Here is a 21,191-nt window from a genome sequence, read left to right as displayed (position 1 = left end):
AACACACATTTCATTGTGCTCAATGAATTAATTAAATACTATTTTTTCATGATTAACTTATATGTTTACATAGTTACTTAACTTGTATATAACTTACAAATATGTTTATGCAGGTTTCATAATTTTATGTATCTTATGTTTTTATTATGTATTTAGTTATAAAGAGCTTGTTTTATTTATTTATTTCAGTGATATTCATACCTACTAAATAGTACTTATATTCTAACTTATACCGTTAGTTTAATAAAATGTATTTTTCTTTTAAATTTCTATATATATGTATGCATCTTTCTATATATTCATATTGTTTTACAGCTTATGAAAAAGATGTATATATTTGTATGTAAACAGTTATGTAAACAGATGAATAAATAACGTAGAATCTATAGAAATTCTTAACTTTCTAAAATCGTACATAGATTTCATATTTAGTTCAATAACGATACATGTTTCAACTCTCATGCCCTGATCACAAAATATACTAAAAGATGGCAATCGATTAAAATATGGAGTTATGAATTGCATTTTTATAAATAATAATAATAAAATAATTCAATAAATATACACTATTAGAGTCTTAATTTTTATTAATTGTATGGTATTGTATTACTTTATTTTATATTTGATGCCATGAGGGAATAAAGCAAGTGATGGAAAAAGTAATGTGACCATGTATTTAAGCAAAAATAACTTAGATAGTGTTATCTTGTATACATTCTTAGAAACAAATAATATTCGCCCTAAAACATCAACATATTGGTCGTCAATATCTTAAAATAGAGAAAATAAGAATCCCTAAAGAAAGCCCGACACGGCAAAATTGAAATGTTACAGGCTCGGTTTGATTGAGCCTGTTCATGGACGCTACTGTCAAGTGCAAACTATCGTCCACGCCCTTTAGCACCGGCTTAAGCATAATTCAATATTTAACATGAATTGGTACAAATTTTAATTTTGAAACATCCGCAGATGTGTTCATGTGGCGGTTATCATGGAACCTTTAATGTGGCACGTAAGTGCCATTCCATGAAAAGCGGCATATGGTGCCAGTGCCCTAAACGAGAAAACAATGGGCGGAACTAAATAAAATGGAGTTTTGAAAGGGGATCAGAGGTTATGAAGTCTGTATATCATAGATAGGACGTCAAAAGACAAATTAAAAAAAAGCAGGCCACATATCCTAAGGGTGATTCAACAGTATTCAAGTGAGGAATACTGTAACCACCCAACACGAAAAATAGCCAAATAGAAAGAACTAAAAACCCAGGGCATTAATAATGTCGTGCTGAACGATCTTTCAGCCTCCACACGGCACAAACAACGCTGATGTGGCGATAAAATAGAGAAAATAAGAATCCCTAAAAAAAAGCCCAACACGGCAAAATTGAAAATGTTGCAGGCTCGGTTTGATTGAACCTGTTCATGTTTAAATCATAATCTAATATTATTGTCATAAAAGTATGAATAGCAAAAATAAAATTTACTCTTCTATATATACTATACTTTTAATAGTGTACATCTGTAACCTTGCATTTCATTGGTTAATCAGGACTTTTATATAAACTATATACACGGCTGCTATATATTTATGAGGCAATTATCTTTTTTTTTTCAAATAAAGAAAGTTTGATATTTTCTAAATTTGACCTTAAGTATCTCACATGTTATATGGCCATTTGCAGATCAGGTATAAATGCAATCAACCGTTTATATAGGGCAATATAACATGTCAAAATCTTTACAAGTAATAATATTTATACCAATCTAAACATAAAGAGATTCCACTGATGTTTTTTGACATGAAGAGACTGACAATACGTTTTCGTGATCTAGCCCTTACATTCGTGTGCAAAATTTAAGATAATTTGCATTCCATTATTCCAAAATAATCAATTACATTTTGCAAAATAACCTAAGGATTGAAGAGCGTTAAATATTAAAAAAATCGCACGAAGATAATAATGATGTTCACTTTAATTCTGAGTATATATCTTAATTATATTTTGACAATTTGCCTTTTTTAAGTTCAAAAAAGCTATTCGTGGGAAAATATCACACTTAAATTTATGTTTTTACTTTTGGACCTCAGCAAATCTCCTTTAAATATCGTTCAAAATTAAGATAAGTGTTAAGGTATGTCAAGTTTTTTGGCGATTTTGCAACGACATTATGAAAGTCTTATGTATAATATTCACTCAAGCTTTGTTTAAACTTATTATAAAATTTAAGCTATCGCCAATATTACGACAGATCAATATCGCGATAGAAAAACAATCTTGAAAAGACATTAAAATGATAATAGTTCTTTCAGCATAATATACAGTTTCTAAGACCTATCATATGACCTTGTTTTATCAATTTAGATCACTATTAACATGGATTATGTCAGAAACCTGTTTCAATGAAGGCAGTAAAGTTTTATACCCGAATAAACGATTCTGCATTTAATTTTAAAAAATAGTTCAAAAGAAAATTTTTGATTTCAAATATTGATTTTATTAAATAATAAACATTTGTTAATAAGTATTGTTTAAAATTTAATTTAAACAAAATAAGACTTGCAGAATTTCTAATTTCTAAAAGAATACTTTCAGGATCTCCCTACTAGAATAATAAATCGCCTGTTTCTTATTGCTTGTTACGTGTATTTAAAGCATGATTTCTTTTACCGCGTTTATCTCAGTGTATATTTCTTATTCAGAAATAACGGAATGAGATCAGAAATATTTGCTGGTGATAATATTTTTTTTGTTTATTTAGGAACGCCTTCTTTGACAAAAAAACAAGGATGAATATGCACCAGGTAGTATGATCCTCTGTTTTCTTATAGTGTGGTTACTATTAAACAGAGATATCAAAGATCAAGATATGCCTGCATGGTATAGTTTTGACAGGAGAGCAGGTGCCCTTCCGTGAATTATTTCAGGCACGAACGGGCACCTGAGTAGAACCATCGCCGTTCCGTTAGCTAACTGGATAGCTTCCTCACATGAAATAATCCAAAGTCTCTGTCGGGATTCGAACCCACAGCGGTGAGGGGCAAGTGGTTTGAAGTCAACGACCTTAACCACTCTGTCACGAACGCCCCGAAATATTTATGATGTCAGGTTTATTTGTGTCAATGACAAGACCAAAGGAATATTTTGTAAATAGTTTGACTAAAAAAATACATTGGTGTTTTTTTTGTGTTCGGGCGAATGTTAAGAGGAGAGTAATAACTCTACTATTTGCAAAGCATATTTGAGCCATGGCTCGGAGAAAGCAAGAATACCAAAATCTATGAGTTCTCGAAAAAGAATATCACGTTTCTGTTCTGTTGATATTTTAAATGCACGAAAGAAAGATTATTTTGAAAAAGATTAAAATCCGAAGAAATAAAGGTCGTAGATTAAAAACAGGTAGCTGAATTCGAACCGGGATTTGATTGAATATTTCCACATACATATAAGAGTACGGAACATGAGTTTACTGGAGGAGAGCAAATAATTCATTGAAAAGGGTTACTGCATAGAGTTACCACAGCCTTTTAGAGAATACATTAAGACCATTTGATGGTTATTTATTTTTTAATGTAATCTTAGTTCTCATGATGTTTCAAAAATTTCTAAAACAAATACGCACATCTATAAGAGATATCTGAATTTCATGGTTATTTGTAGTAAATTCCTCTCATATAAATAAAAACGAAGTTATAAAATAAATATAAAACGGAATTATATTGAGATACAATTATAACAAAATACAATAAAAATGGCATGAAAAAAGGCATACAATATATAAATTTCGTACTAAAGTCTTTTATTAATTTGAAACAGCAAACGAAATTCTAAAATTGGATGCACAGGATTATCTAAAATATCATCAAATAATCTCAGCTATCTCAAAGAGCCTTAAAGAAAACATTTAAATACATTTTCTCTATGGAAATAAAGAAGATGTCTTAATAGAAAAACTGAAGATTAAAAACAGTTTTGTATAAACTTCAAATGAGTGCAATAACTGTTGAAAAACCACTGCATCCATCAAATGGGAACGCATTTTTAATGACAATGAAATAGATTTTAAACCAATATCTAATATACCTTTTAAGTCTACAATCGACACCAGTCTTCGTAGTTTTCAATACAAATTCTTTTTGCGTTTGGTCCCAATAAATAAATCTTTAAATTATTAAATGCAAGTTATCATCAAACAATTTGTGTGATTTTTGTTCTTTGGAGATAGAACCTTTTGAACATTTTATATGCGAATGTCAATTTACACAAGTTTCCTGGAACAAAATCCAAACATTTTTTATCTTAAGGTTATGAAATACCTTTAAGCTTGAGACAGGTGTGTTTCGGTATATTATGTAAACATAACACTGTAACTTTTGTCATAACTCTGTGTAAATGCTTCATATTTTGAATGAAATATTAGAAAAGATATAGCCACTTTTGAAAACTGTATGCCATTTCTATCTTATAGGATTAGAATAGATAAAGAAATATCGTTAATACATGAAATCTACAACATTTTGAAGAAAAATGGTAAAATTTCAATTAAATTTTTACGGTCCAAAAAACCCCACACATATTAGACATATAAACATGCATTTACACACAGAAAAGGAAACAATTTTCAATTCTTATTCCTTTTAATCTATTCCTTCTGTTTCTATTTTTAAAATATTTCTTTTACTAAGTATTAGCTTTTGTCAAATATCATTAAAATGTTATTGTTTCTACTATTGTTTAATAGGGTCATATCTCGACACTATCTTTTCTCATTGCATTGTTTTTCTTCTTTTATTTTTAACTTATCTTTCCTTATTACAAACTTTTGTCTCTCTCTATCAGCATTTTATTGTACTATTAACTTATTATTTAATTAGATCTTAAGATTCAAATATATTTGTCATAGTTTTTAATTTTTTAAATTGGTCTGAAATTATTCTTTTATGTATTTAGTTACTATGATTGTCTGTTTGAATATCATGATTGAAAATAAAAGATAAAATTGTTTTGCTTTCTGATACATCAAACTTGATGAGAAATCAAAACACAATTTGTGCTTTCTTGATAAATTAGAAATTAATTACATACTGTTCTCAGATGTGTGTTAACATGTAATGTTTTCAGTTATTTCGCTAAATATACAGAAACCTAAAAACTAAGACAAAATGAACTTACCATTGTCCGCCATCAAGGAGATGTTTTAAGTAGATATAGTATGCACGTGGAAAAATACGCAATTCATAAGTCAATTGTAATAAATCTAAAGTAAAACTTAAAAGTAAAATCAAAAAGTCAATAAATCCCGAAGTCGAAATTCAAAATTGGCCCTCCAGGGCTTCCATAATTTCATATTTTTAGCTTTTCATATACATTGAAGAAAATAAAGTCTATATATACCTACACGTTTATCAGATAACATGTACCATACAATAAGTATTGATAACGATTATCAAGGAAAGTCTGATATTATCATACAATGCAGGAATAAGTGTAAGTGAGAGAGAGGCCCACAGACATAAAGAGGTGATGGGATGTACAATTTGTAAAACACGGGTACTGAGATAATAAGCATTAGCAGTATTGATGTGATTATGCAGTTTATCAAAATTACTTTGTCCTTATAAGTCGTAATATAAGGTCCTACTAAACTTAACCCATAATATACTTCCCTTCACAGTTGAAGCTAGCTTAACGTTTGCAGTCGTGTTCGCCATACATTCAGGCACACATGATACAGTCTGTTTGTCAGATGAATTGAAGTTGACAACCATAGATGTTTATACATTATATACTTCATTCTTGCTGCTGCTTTTGATTTCTTTATATTTGCAGTTGTTTATGTTTGGTACCAAACGACCAAAATAGAATGCAGCCATTTTTCGACTGTTTTATTTACTAAAAATAATTGGTAGAAGCTTTCGACGCAGTGTTTTATAAACTAAAAATAATTTATTTTAATTTTTGTTAAATATTGTTATAAACATGTAATTGCAAAGTTGCTTGTTTTTACTCCGTCACAACTTTGTTTATTTGCATGTAATCGATATCGTCGACTGTCAGACAAATATCTATAATTGTTTTGTTCATTGTTTTTGTGAATACGTATTTGTTCTTGATTATTGATCTAATCGCTAAACCTTAAGATATTACATTCTTTAATATAGCTAAATTGTAAAAATCAATATTTTTGTCAAAAAAGGTTCACAAAAGGTAATAGAAACTAGGATCTTAAATATCAATTCATTTGAATGGTTTAAATATATAACGCTGTCAATAAGCAAGGACTAGTTATTGACACGAATTTTATCATATGCGTTTGACGTGATTTCAATATTTTGACATAACAAATTTAAAGTGTTTACAACAAGTGATTATATGGTAGTATACTAAATAAAATCCACAAGAAAGGTAAGAAAAGTTTATAAATTAGCTTAAAATCGTACTAACTTTTCTAATTGTGAAGGTCATTCTTCGCAAATAACTATAATCCGTAAATAAGATTAGGTAAATATAAATAAACTTTAAAATGTCTATTAATTATGTCAAGACCACGCAAGATTGTAAATTGTATCAATTTCTACAATAATCGTGTATTTTTTTAGTGATAACATATATGAACTTCTATTATTAATATGATTCTGCAAAATCTGTAACCATTTCAAGACCTCATTTGGCTTTTCTAAGTTATTAGGCCAAACAATATACCGTGTACCGTTTCCGGTATCCCGGCCGACCCTCTTTATTTCTAGCCGACTCTAAATTTTTGTTTTACCTTTCTGCTTAAAAATATTCACTTTTTTACTTTTCGCGAATTAGATTGTATTACATCACACATTTAAGATGGCAGCGTCTGTGAATTAACTGTATCAGTGCTGCAATACGGTTGAAAGCATGTTGCCACAGACCAACAGTAATAATGTTGCAACCATACCATTGAGTTAATTAGTTTATTTATACGGGACATATTCATCAATATCATTGGCCTATTGATGAAGACTAAGGCATCAGGGATACAGATCTGTTGTAGAACAAATATTGTAGATAATCATCTGAACTACTTGATAATGACGGTAATATATTTTTGGCTGATACATGTCAGCGCTTTTGTATAAAATTTATGGAATAATAATTTATGTTCTCAAGGCAACTCATCTTGAATCTTTTAATCTTTCCGTCATACTGATATAAATCCAGAAGTCTTTTGATTGCTTATGACGCAAATTTTCTATTTCCTTCATGTTCTTTTGTTCAATAACACGTTTTCACCTACACACATTACTTTTAAATATTATTTAACTATGTAGAAAAATTTGTAAATTGTGGGCTAATGTAATCTTTGTTTTAGTTTTGTAATGCTAAAACAAACTCATTATTTTTCACAACACAAGTTTGATAAAACCAATCACTTTTCTTTGATAAGAACAGAATAGAACATAACATACATTTTATTACGACTTGTCCAAAGTACATTATCTGCAATGCATTATATACGCATATACGTATATAAGCTGGATGAAATTTAAAAACAAGTATATGGATATCACATATTACGTATACAAATAACAAACAAACAAACAAACAAACAACAAGCATATAGCTATGCATTTACTGTTTACGTTAATAAATAAACAAGATTAAATATGAATAGTTTTGAAATGGAAACAAAACATTTTGAGAATGAACATTGATGTTAATTTCAGACATTAGCAGTTGAAAGTACATACCTAATTAAAAGAGCTTTTTTTAACAAATTTTGATAAACCGTACAAGCCCATTTTTATTTTTTGAGTTTGATAAATAAGATAATTTGTTTATTGATAGATTTCTGTAATAGTAAGCCTTTACGTGTTATTTTCTTATAACGTTATAGCACTTACATAAACACATAAAATGGTATTCATTTGTAACACTAAATTACTGCAACAAAAACAATAGTTTTCTTCACAAGCAATTCTTTTTTTTACAAAATCTTCCAGTTTGAATTATAAGCGGAAGACAACTTATTCTTAATGACGGAAGACAACTCATTCTTAATCTACAATAATGAAATATAAAACACCAAGGTAGTTTATTTAAATAAAGTTCATATTCGAGCACTTAACATTTCTATATATACATAACTGAACTATTCCTGTTTGAAAGTTTTCATTCGGATATAAACATAACCTTGTCTATATTGTCACAATTATGAAAAATGTATTCAAATCCATAATCATTTAAAATAGTTTTAACATTAGAAACCCAATTTGTCTGCCCGTTATTTCAATCTTAAATTGCTTGAGTGTAAACTGTTTTTTAATAAAATATTGTCTTTATTTCCCAAACTTTATAATTCTTACATATCTATGAATTTATAGTAGATATCTTCAAAGTTCACCATAAACACTAGTATTACAGGTATTTAACCCAACTTTTAACAACCTTTTACAAAATTTTAAATGTATTTTTTTCAATTTCCTAAGATTAAGAATAACTCCAAATTTCACTTTAATGATTTCATTAATATTGGTTAAACGAAGGCAACAAACAACTGACATTATTGTGGACTAAGATTATACTATACATTTACATACATCATGTTCATTGATTTTAAAGCCTTTCCAATCAAATGTTCTTGATAAAGAGAAATTTAACAGTATAATTAAAAATAGTACCTAGATAATTGAAATCATTCGCAGCTTCGATTTCATGACCATCATAGGTCCAATGCTCAGATGCTAAAAGTGCACCCATTTTACGAAATACCATAATGATTTTTTTAAGTTTTAACTTTAATGCCCCAAGCATTACAATACGATAGTAAGGGATTCAAAAGAGTTTGAACTTTAGTTGGATGTTTACCTATGATAGCCATATCATCAGCAAATAATAAAAGAATTAAAACTATGTCATCGAAAGTAAGACCTGCTTCAGTTTCAGACTGGATATATAATTCAAGGTCTTCAAAAGAGAAAATAAAAGAGGGGACATAACTCAGTCTTAACGAAGACCTACAGCATACAGAAAATAATCAGAATAGCTACAACTTGACTAAACACATGATGTTACTTTTTTGGAATATATCACGTATTATACTGAGTTTCATCTCTTGAATTCCGCATTTAAACAATTTAAACCAAAGGCCATCAACTGAGTCAAAACATTTCATCATATCAACAAATATAACATACAATAATATATTTCCATTTTTAATTAATATTTTTGAACCATTCAATTAAGAATGAAAATAGCGTCAACAATAGATGTTCTCTTACGAAATCCGACTTGTGTGTCAGAAATAGTTTCGTGTTCGTTAAAAAAACGTTATCGATTCGTCTATCTATAAAAATGTAGTAAATAATTTGATTGTGACAAGCAACTTACAAGTGAAATGCCTCTGTAATTATTGACGTCATTTCGATTCCCTTTGTATGCAGAGGGATAGTTATACCTTCGGTCCATTTATCAGGAAAACAGTCCGAGTTGGAAATACAATTAAATAAGTTATAATTAAAGGACGATAAAATACCAATACTTTCTTTAAAGTATTCGTTCAATAAATAATCATTACCATAAGCTTTATAACGCTTCAGTGATTTAACAACCGATCAATTTTCAAAACAAGTAATCGGCTAGTGTTATTCAGAAAGACTTTCATTAGTAATTGTAAAATAATTATTTTCACAAAACTCCTCAGTTTCAGCATTGTAACACACAAAAGTCATTACTTAAACTAGAAAATATTCTCTAAATTGTTATAAAGTTATGTTATTGTTCACATTTCCTGCCTTTTCCCCCCAAATATTTCCAATTATCTTTCGGCTTACTCTATTACAATTTTTTTATTTTTTGTATTATTTTTATTTCTATAGAACAATTTTTTTTCTTATTTTTTGTGCCCCCACTTAAGTGGGGGGGGGGGACATTTAGATTTACCCTTGACCGTCCATCCGTCTGTGATCGTTCTCTTTTGTGTCGCACGTAACTCAAAAAGTATTTGACATAGAGTCATGAAACTTTATAGAAAGGTTGATCAGCATGTGTAGTTGTGCACCTGGGTATTTTCGTGTGGACTTATTCAGTATGTTTAGAGTTATTGTCCTTGACTTAGTAAAAATTTGCAATTTTCAACTTGTGTCGCATGTAACTCAAAAAGGGTTTGACATAGAGTCATGGAACTTTACAGGAATGTTGATCAGCATGTGCAGGTGTGCACCAAGGTATTTTCGTGTTGATTTATTTAGTATTTTTAGAGTTATTACCCTTGACTTAGTAAAAATTTGCAAATTTCAACTTGTGTCGCATGTAACTCAAAAAGGATTTGACATAGAGTCATTAAAACCTTACGGGAATTTTCCTCAGCATATGTAGTTGTGCACCTTGGATTTCGCTTGTGGATTTATCCAGTGTTTGTAGAGTTATTGCCCTTGACTTAGTATAAACCGTTTCATGTTTTTATGTTATTTGTTCCTTGAGTGCTTGAATTAGAATCAATCACCTTTACAGGAATAATGATCAACATTTGCACTCGTTTCATAACACATAGTCTATCACAGATAAACCGTTATGAGATAAAAACTATCTATTGTGGCCCTGCAAGAGGTCCTATCGGGTTCAAAATCTGTGTCATCAATGTTTTATATAATTTTCTTGTAAAATAGTTTTCGAATGACGTGCGTTTGTTTTTGGCGTAAATAATAAAAAGAGTTTGATATTTTGGATACGAGATAAAAAGATAAAGATAATATTATCTTAAAAAAGTCCTAGCTATCAAACTTAGAATATTTCACTTATTAAAGACAAATTGTGGTGCTTTGTCTAAACTCGGAAAGTGGGTAAATTCTAATACTTAACCCGCCAATACATTTTTTATAACACCAAACCTAGTCATTTCCCACACAATAATAAGTCCTTGAGTTGTAAAATTCACATTTGATAGGGATTTATACACGATTTCCTGCTAAAGTAACCAAAATATCATCAAACCAGACCTATAGTTATCTATCCCAAGCAATCATATTACTAGTTTAGGGGCCAGTTACACAGACGGTCGGTCCCCAATCGGTCATTAAATTTTAAATTTACTCGCTGTTTTGATCGGTTGTCATGCGTGATTTTATTTCTGGTTTTCTGTGTAAACGGCCATCAGTGACAGAAAGCAAACTCAAACGGGGTTAGATCGGTGATAAAATGCTGTAATACTATCGGTTTTTATCGTTTGTCAATCGGAGCTTAATTTGTCGTAAAGCTGATTAATCGGTGTTTGATAGGTAGTCATCAGTGGTTAAACACTTTCCGTCAGATATGGCCGATGATTCATATTTGGTTATCTTTGTACGATCGGCGATATCGGTGATTAAGAGCTTGCATATCTCGTGATATAGGTTGCTGTCGGTCATTTGTATTCACCGATCGAGAATTTTAAACATGTTTAAATATCCCAATCGGTAATTTTTTATGGAGGCTATTCGTTGCGAAAAATCCAGCCTTGTTGATCTGAGTTGAACAGTTTGTTAACGGACAAAATACAATTGTATTTCTTTGTATGTAAACTCCAATGTTGCGTTCTTGGAGTGAATTTGCCGATTTAACATTGTAAACATGCATTTCATCAAAATACATTTTGTTAAACGACAAAACATTTAATTTAACTGTTTTGCTGATAGAAGCAATACCAAGTGTTCGAATACTCATTGTTCGTGTATACTCCGACAAAACAGAAGTTGCATTCTAAGCTTTACATTGTCGAACCATCATGATCCGGATCAGCATAATCCAGCTTTACACGTTTTTCAATAGGAGATAAAATAAGCTCCGCCCATTTTCCCGCCCGCTACATCATCGTAAATAAACGTATTTATCTGCTCATTTTCGGTATTTACCGTCAGCGACAAGAAATGGCGTAGTTTTCGTTTACCACACCTTTTCAGGTGTTTATAGTTACTCACCAAACATAATTCACTTGCATCATTGCCATTCTATGCCTTTATACAATCACCATCAGCGGACTTTAAAGGATTATAGACGTTGTAGATATCACATTTCCTAGAAAAAGAAACTAAAAAAAAAAAAATCACCAGGCTACTTACTGCCTAAGGTTATTTTTTTTCAAGGGAGTAAAAATTATTGAAAAGACTATATTCAACGACAAATACATTTCTGTGAGGATATTCTAATTTGCATAGGAATGAGTAACTTTTTCAGTTAAGCTGCTGTTAACCTTACCACTTTCAAATTTTTAAGTCAACATCTGATAGAGATTTTGATACGACTAATTACTGATACAGACCAAATTATGGCTGTTGTCTTTCCTAATAGTAGCATTTACTATTACATTAGTAACATTAATACTAGCGTATGACTTGACAAGAAAAATCTTTTAAGTAGTAGATATAAGCCGAAAACTGTCCAATATGTAAAATATTGAATTTCATGAGGCGCGTAGCGCCGAAGGGAATTCAATATTTTACTTATTGGTCAGTTTGAGGCTTATATCTTACTTAAATTACTACTTTTGCTGTCAAATATCATGTTATCTATCAAAGCATTAGAAATAATGCATTTTTGTGCTAGAAATGTACAATTTAAATGTTTTACAAATTATCTTTTTACTGACAAATACCCTATAGGTAGCCTCTTGAATTTGGGCAAGAAATTATAAACCATTTAAACAATGCCATCATTATATCCTAACTGACGCCCCGCTTCCTTTTACTAGGGAAGCATAAGCAATGATATGATTTTGGAAGCCAGTAGTTTGGAAGATAGCATTCAGAAATCATCGGTTTTAGCATTTCTATATCGCATATAACAATTATTGTTCAATTTTTTAATCTGTAAAATGCATAATGGGCGGGGAAAAGGCGTTGCTCGTATTTACTTCTGATTACTGATTATTGTGGTTACATTTTACTTTTTTTTATTTGGATGAAAGTCCAAAGTCCTGTGGTCATACAAGCTTCTTTCACTACACGACACGCTGTCTAATATTAATGTGCTACACGATTAATATTGGACTTACACAATAATATTGGACGCATACCTGTACTGTATTATAAATACAGTACGGGCAGAACAAAGGAATGACGTCATATTAGTAATTTAACAATGGTAAAATTATAACCAAAGTTGTATGTACCTTTTTTATTTTTACCATACTGTATAGATATATTTTCCCATTTTTATCATTTTGTTTTTCAATAATAATATCTAAATGAGCCCAAAGGTATGAATGTTGATTATCAATTTATGTATACCTTGTTTATTTTATCTCTTAGAAGGCCATCACTTACAAAACTTAATAAATATTCTATGTAGTATTTCATGTACATAAAAATAGTTCTCTGCTTTTGATCAGATAGACAGCAAGTCTAGGTAACAGCTATTGACAGCATGTATACACAGATTTTAGAGTTGCTATTGATTCAGTACAATGCATAAAAAGACCTTAACCTACGTCAGCTTACATATATTTAATAATAAAAGGCTAAATCACATCCTTATGAATCAATATACCTCCCAATGGAGGTGAACAGAGATGTTAGGATACACTGAATATTTATTTCAACATTAAAATGGGACAAATTCAAAGTTTTTGGTTATACAACGGAAATATCGATAGTAAACTTTGAATTGTTTCGTGGTTATACACTTGGTCAAAAATATGGGCTTTTCTAAAACCGGACATAGTCCTTTAAAGAAAGAAGGCACAGGCTTACTGTTCAGTCGTGTTGCCAAAAGTGGCTTCCATGTATCGCATTCTAGTACTATTTGCTGATTGTAAAAGATATGCACACGAGTAATATCGTGTAACGTTTGAAGGCACACAAATCCTATCGTTCATATCATGAAATTGTGGTGTGTGTGATTTTATATGATATGATATATTATGTTAATTGCTCATACTCAGGATAAACGTTGTTACATTGTTACATTATATCTTAACCAACTTTGCATAACTTGAATATCCTGTACTAGAATACGTTTAAACAAAATCAGAGGAAGTTGAAAGTCAACTGTAATGCAGATGATGTATGTGAAATATATTTTTGTACCAGCAAGAGTTACCTCTCTTTATATTCTGCTTTCGTGAAAATTGGCTCCGCCTAATATTTTTCGTCTATTTCCGTGATAATTCCATATATGGAAGTTGCAAAATCGTTTACAAATGTTAATCGCGTTAGAATGTAAAAGGAAAATGTGGTGTTGTAAACCTGAGTGTGTCAATTTGATGCAGTTACATTCTCAACGTCATGATGTATAGCATTAAACATATTATTTACGTTCTATCGTTTACATTTCCACATGTCGCAAATTTGAAGTTATCCATTTATAAATACAGTTTGCAATTTATCTAAGTTGCATGTTAACAGCTTCCATTTTATCAAATCGAGATAATCAAAATGCTTAATACCAGTGCAGTATGTAACTCGACAATTAGATTTTTACTAATCTGTTTAGTAGAACCGAAGTATGCATTGTCAAGTTTGAAAGGCTGGATTTTTGGCAACGAATAGCCTCCATAATTTTACACCATTAACAATGAAGATGTGTGTGTATCATTAATCTTTTTGAAAGAAGTAAAGACAAATCTCACAACAATTAAAACTAAAATGTGCTTTGATATAAGATACGTAATATAACTATGTAATTCAAGCATGTCATGGCAAACAATCATCATTAAGTCCTACATCATCGCTATTTCGTCAAAGAAAAGGTACTCAATCTAGGGTTCAGCGACTTGGATGTTATCTGATTGGTGGTAAATGAACTGATGTCTTTGAATGTTAATCATTTAATATATAGCATACAGATAATATTTGCCAAAAATTAATTCCACAGTTTGTGGATTCATTTTGCGTTAAACAAACACTTTCAATTCGTATACAGAACAACTAGTAAATAAAACGTCGCCCTAATTCCAGAGTGTCGTAACTCCAATTTTGAAAAAAATGAGTGTTTGGTAACAAAATGTTCGTAATTTTTTTCTCTATCTAATGGTAAGAACAACATCACTCTGGTTCTTGCCTGTAACGATATATTGAATGGGTCAGAGTGCTGTAATTCCAAAAATTGTGATAAAAATACAGTCCATAATATCGTAACTTCTGAACCAATAGTCTGTTAAGATTCTAGTCACGTGATGCTGTTTTGACAAAATGGCAGATTTTTCAAGGTATCAGGAATGACATTTTACGTTTTATATTTCTTGATAACATGTAAGTGTTTTGCTTTAGATGTTATCTAATTATCTATAGATTAATATTTTATTGAACTGTTTCAAACCTTAAAAAGAAATAATAACTACTCTTAGCCCTTTAGCTAAATTCAAAGCGCCATGCTGTGTTATGAAATTCGGATAGCATGGAAATCGGATAAATTGATACACACTTTCAATATTCACAAGTATCAGCTGTTAAATACTTGATATGTAATTGATTATATGATTGATTGATCAATGTTGCCATTAAATACGGACAATCAGGTTTTGCATAAGATTGTTTATACTTTTAACTTACACAAAACTCATCAAATAGAAACAAACATACTAGTTACTGCCATTGTTACATTTTGTACAATGTTTTTCTTTAACTATATAAGACAAATTACCGTTCTGGTGCTAAGTTATTCGAATAAAATTAACACATATAACTTTACCACTCATAACTGATGTTAAATTAGGTTAATCATGTTTATTCATAATTTTCATAATTTCAAAATTCTGCACTTTCATATAACGATCACAAAAATATCAAAAGTTTTGCTGTCCAAGGCATAATGCAATCCAGAGTGGTTAACAATACCCACTGTCATATAGAAAGAAATACAAAACACTTTTAAAATGGCAGAAGTGTTCAGTCCTACATCACTCGTTTGTGTTCTTAAAACAGTACGTCCAAACGTCAAAGACTATATGGTGGGTTAAAGTTGACAATATCCCTATAACAAAAGTTTAAAAGCTGAGATCGAGTTGTCTCAGATGCACCATTTAGCGTTGATTTGCACAACAAATACTTATTAAACAGAATGCCACCCTGTTGACCTACTCAGCTATTTTGCATAAATCAACAGGGTGTCAGTCTATACCTTTTTGTCAACATAATCATTTTCAATCTTATGCTAAAATTTCTTATGTAATTGGAACATGCAAAGCAAAATTAAACTAAGTTTCTAACTTAAAAATAATTCTTGTACATCTACTTCCAACTCGTAAGGTAATACTACATGTAATTATCAAGTGATTTGAACCTTTGAACTGAAAATTATCCATTACCAAAACTATTTTTTAAAAAGAAAAAAATATGCTTAGTTAAAAATTGTCATTCGATTGCAACGTAGAAAAAACGATTTCGTGAAAAAATGTTACAAAGTCTTAAAACCATATAAAACATTAAAGAATCTTTAAATTGTCATATTTGTTTCATCAAACGCTTCTTGAAGTAAAATATAATTAATATTTGACTGAAACTCTTAGATATTGAGCATTGCTTTTATACGAATGAGTTATTGATGTGAACAGTTCAGTTAAAACATTAAAAGCAAACGTATACTTAATTGATATTGTATGTAAAGAAGTTGTATGCCACTTGATATATAAATACATGTAGTAATTGAAGTACAGTAGTTCATTGAAACACCATATCCAGATCTGTAGCATCTTTGAAAATGTGTGAGCTTTGAGTTGTGTTTCATATTTTTCATTTTTTTAAACAAAACATTAAGTAATGCTGTTCTTAGAAAAGTAAAATACATAGGTTTATTCTTTTTCATGTTACAGAGAAAGGAACTCATTGTTGATGTTGTTTTTCAAAGTTTAAGCAGTTACATCTTTCAAACATTTTTGTGTGTTTTGTAAGTCAAATTGTGTTCAACATGCTGTTTGTATGCAAGTAACAGGTATTCAAAATTGAATTTGGAATGAATTAATGATATAATAAACGAAACCAAAAGTAAATCTGAATTCCAAATATTTTATAGTGTACAGTGTTAATGTGAAAATAGCATATCATATGATAAAAGTTTTGCTATTTAATGTGGTAAATATCAATACAATGACGATGTATCTAAATTTTGATTTCGTTTTGTTTAACTTAATGTGATACATTTACAAAATCAGTAATATTTTATTTTTTTGTTCATTTAAAAGGCTCACTATTTCATTTAAATGGTCATAAGATAATGAAGCTAATGCCCAAGTTCAATTTCAACCTGAAAATGCCTGTTCGTGGCTATTCACACTTCACCGCATTGTCTTGATTTCTATTATTGACTTTTAAGACTAAATTTACTGTTTTGATCCTGATCACATTCCATGCTCTGTGGTGCCTAAATAAATGTGGATCAAGACTATTCGTTAAAGCATTCAATTTCTAGTTACGTCTAAATTTAATATAATTTCAGTACAAAACAGTAAAATAGTCATTATTTCACACTGTTTTAACTCCTAAATGTAATGATATTTTAGGGTCACATTGCTGTAACTTATTACAGCATTCTGGTTCTTGTATTTTTGTCAATAAAATATATTTTTCAGTGATTTTTCTTTTCTTTTATTTTGATTTTTTAAAAAACTATCTACAGGAACTTCTTCGTAATCAAAAGTGTAAAAGTTAAAATAATTCTGCACACTATGATGTATTTTATATTAAAATTGGTTGAGTAAGTGTGAAGATATAGCCTGTTAAATCTTTGAAGTCGATTTTCTCAAAATGGTAAAAATACGACTTACATCATTATGGAATTTGGGCGACGAAAACTCAAACCATTTATTTTACTTATTAATTAATGACATGCAAGTAAATTATAATGTATTTAAATCTTTAATTGTATTTAAGTTAATTTTTCATTGTCAAGTTGAATATTTGAAAATGTTTAGGACAAAATACATAAATCAGTCTTAAAAAAATGTCTGCCTCATTCTTTCTATAAATTGAACGTTAATGTGATTTTCGATGAATATTTACCGAAATTGCATTGGTTCATGCGAAGTAAATTATAAAACAGAATAATGGCAAATTAACTTATTTTTGTTTTCACTGGTTCATTCACAATACACTCTGGATGTACATAATTTCATTTAAATAAGAGCTTTGATGCGAAATAATAATGACATATCTTTACATATTGTAAAATCTTTTCATCAGTTATTTAGAAGAGATTCGATTCCTGTAAAAACACACAATTAGACGATACTAATATTTTAAAGGATAAATTTAAAAAATGCAATAAACAATACCATAACAACCTAAAAATATGTTGTATTTATTATCTTTTATAGTTGCAGACCTTATAGACGTTTAAATGATGGAGGTGACAGGAAAGAAACATCGAAACCTTTGTAAACCATGTGAGAAACGAAAGTCATCGACATACACAGACAGGTCCTGCTTACATTGTGAAGAAGAAATGTGCCAAAGTTGCTTTGATACTCACGTACAATTCAAAGTCAGTCGGGAGCATAGGCTGGTCAAATCATTTGAGGTACCATTAAGAGAAGAAACACCTACGTTGGATAATTGTACTAAACATCTAAATGAGGCTATTAAATTTTTCTGTCCCGAACATAACCAAGTAGGTTGTGCTGATTGTATTATTATTTCCCATAAAAACTGTAAAGTAGAGTATATTCTTGAACACATCAATGAATATAAGGATAGTGAAGAGTCAAAAATATTCAAGGGAGACATAGATAGGTATAACATTGAAGCAAAACAGATGTTAGAAAGCATCAAACGAAAAAAATGCCATGTTACAGATGTCAACAACAAATTTGCATGCGCTGTCCGCTTGTTTAGGGATGAAATGATTTCACATATCACACATCTCGCAGATAGAATGCTAAAGCTCGGAGATGATGCCATGACAGTTGACATGACAACAATTGAAAACCTGGAAAAAGAAAGTAAAAGTCTTGTTGATGAAACAACTAAAATGAGAGAAACATTACAATCGGAAGCTGATCAGCCTTACAGATTATTTATAACTGCAGTCTCTTACAAGCATAATCTTCACCTTGTCAAGGAACAGCTCCAAAGAATTGAACAGACGAGTCGGGTCACAACATATTGGTTTGAGCGTGACTGTCATCTTGAGGAACTTGTGAAAAGTTATAAACAACTTGGATCTTTTCAAGTGGTACAAAAACATCACAGAGGTAGGACAAAAAATATGACAATTGTTTAATGCGACCAATATATCTATTTAAACACAAACATTTGTTATAAAACATGGACACTTATTGTCACCAACCCTTTAGAATAAAAATGCGTTATATTTATAGGCTCCGCCCTTACGTCTGTCTGGCCGTCCGCCGCACTTCGTGTCCGGTTTAGGAATTTTGCAATAATACTTATCATTATAAGACCATGTAGCACGTGCACCAATATCAAGGTCACACTTTGAGGGCAAAGGTCATCACTTTCTGATGGAAGGTATATATTGAACTTGGACCGTACGAGGTGCATTAATAAAGTATTTATCAATGTGGCACTTTAGTCGTAGACGTAATATTTCTACGGAAATTGTTAGACCAACCATTCAAAGTATTCCCCTTCGCTTTGTATGCAATTTTTCAAGCGCCAAATCCAATTAGAACATGCGTTTCGGTAGGCCTCTTTGGGTATAGTGTTTAGACACTGGAAAAGTGCGCTGCAGGGAGCAAGATCTGGGCTGTATGCAGGTTGTGGTAAAGTCTCAATGCTATTGTCGCTTAGATGCGACTTAAACACCACTGACTAGTGGACAGGTGCGTTGTCATGCAAGAGTGTGATTCCGCGTACGCCGGTACGGGGACGGGCTGAAGTATAGTGACTTACAACAGCAGAAAGAACTGAATCTCGATAAAAGATTACAGTAACACTCCTGCCTTCTATTATAGGAAAATAGAGCCACCTTTCCCTGACAATATAAAAAAATGCATACATAATGCGTTTTGAAGTGCATGCTGTAAGGGCAATTTGGGGCCGTTCATCTTTTTCACCGACCCACACCTTATTTTTTTCTTTACCATCAGGCTCACAACTACCCGCCTATATGACTGCCTATATGACTGAAATACTGTTGGGAAAAGGCGTAAAATGAAACAAACAAACAAATCATAAAAATAGACCCATGTTTCTTCACCAGTCACAATTTCATATATACGGTTTTGGTCAGCATGTTTGTAGCTATCGAGCAGCTGTGACGCAATTCGCACTCGCTCCCGTTTTTGGTCCTCAGTGAGAAGGTTGAGTATCAACCGGGCACAAGCCTTGCGTAACTTTAACACGCGAGTCAATATTTGAAAAACCGATAACGAAATAATGTCACATAAATATCTCCTTCACTGTTCAGGTGGCATCATCTTCAACAACTTTTTTAACAGCAGCAATATTTTCGTAAGTCATTGTTGTGACTTGACGACCAGGACGGGCCTCATCTTTTGTAGTCTCTCTACCGGAGGTTCAAAGTCGAACCCATCTTATAACTGTGGAATACGATAGGGCACTATCCCCATAAACCTTGTCTAAGTCTAAGTACAGCAACACTAAGCAATGCGCGAATTTAACAATACACTCTTTGCTCGTCTTGAAAATTGTTCTCTTTTTCTGCCATTGTCAACTGCAGTGTACCTGACCGTAGTCGATTCAAGTGAACATTTCGCTCACTGCGTAGGTATTTCACGGTTTCCTCGTGCATATAATTGTAGAGGACAGTCTTACCTTTCCATACATGTATAATATGTATAAAATGCGCTCAAATTAACGGTAAAAATTGACACTGATTAATACTTTATAAATGCCCCTCGCATGTTCATTTGAAATAACTGCACAAATGTTCACCATAAAAACGATGGCGTGCCATATGACACACCAAGACCCATACTACCTATGCCAATGCTTTTTCCAACAGATTAAGCTAAGAATGGCAAGTAATAACCTATTCAGCGAATAACTCCAATGGTATGACATATTCCTGTGAAAATTGGAATAAAGATATATAACTTCGAGAGGGAGTCCACTGCAAGAGAACAATAACTCCATCTTAATTGTGTTGATGATCTCCCGTTAAGTACTTATTTCTAGTGATAAAATTGCTTAAATATTCTTCTATTGACACATACACATGAATTATTTCATTATAATATCATAAGAAATGTAATATAAATTAACAACATACAACAAATTCTAAACTATCTAGTAACGTCTTCATTTTGTTTGAAAAAAATTGCACTTTAAA

General features: G+C 31.0%; 1 protein-coding gene across 1 annotated transcript; it reads left to right on the top strand.

The window, feature by feature from the left end:
• The first annotated feature begins 6,276 nt into the window (after positions 1 to 6,276).
• LOC132726171 (transcription intermediary factor 1-beta-like) lies at positions 6,277 to 19,274 on the top strand. Its single transcript, XM_060711441.1, has 2 exons — positions 6,277 to 6,404; positions 18,253 to 19,274. Exon 2 carries the CDS (start codon positions 18,276 to 18,278, stop codon positions 19,155 to 19,157), a length of 882 nt encoding a protein of 293 aa, XP_060567424.1. The 5' UTR covers positions 6,277 to 6,404; positions 18,253 to 18,275; the 3' UTR covers positions 19,158 to 19,274.
• The last annotated feature ends 1,917 nt before the right edge of the window (positions 19,275 to 21,191 follow it).

The sequence above is a fragment of the Ruditapes philippinarum genome, unplaced genomic scaffold (genome assembly GCF_026571515.1).
Source record: "Ruditapes philippinarum isolate M1 unplaced genomic scaffold, ASM2657151v2 ctg2011_1_1_1_1, whole genome shotgun sequence".
Taxonomy (NCBI): Eukaryota; Metazoa; Mollusca; class Bivalvia; order Venerida; family Veneridae; genus Ruditapes; species Ruditapes philippinarum.
Note: the sequence above shows the minus strand (reverse complement) of the source record. Positions and strands in the feature narration are given on the sequence as shown.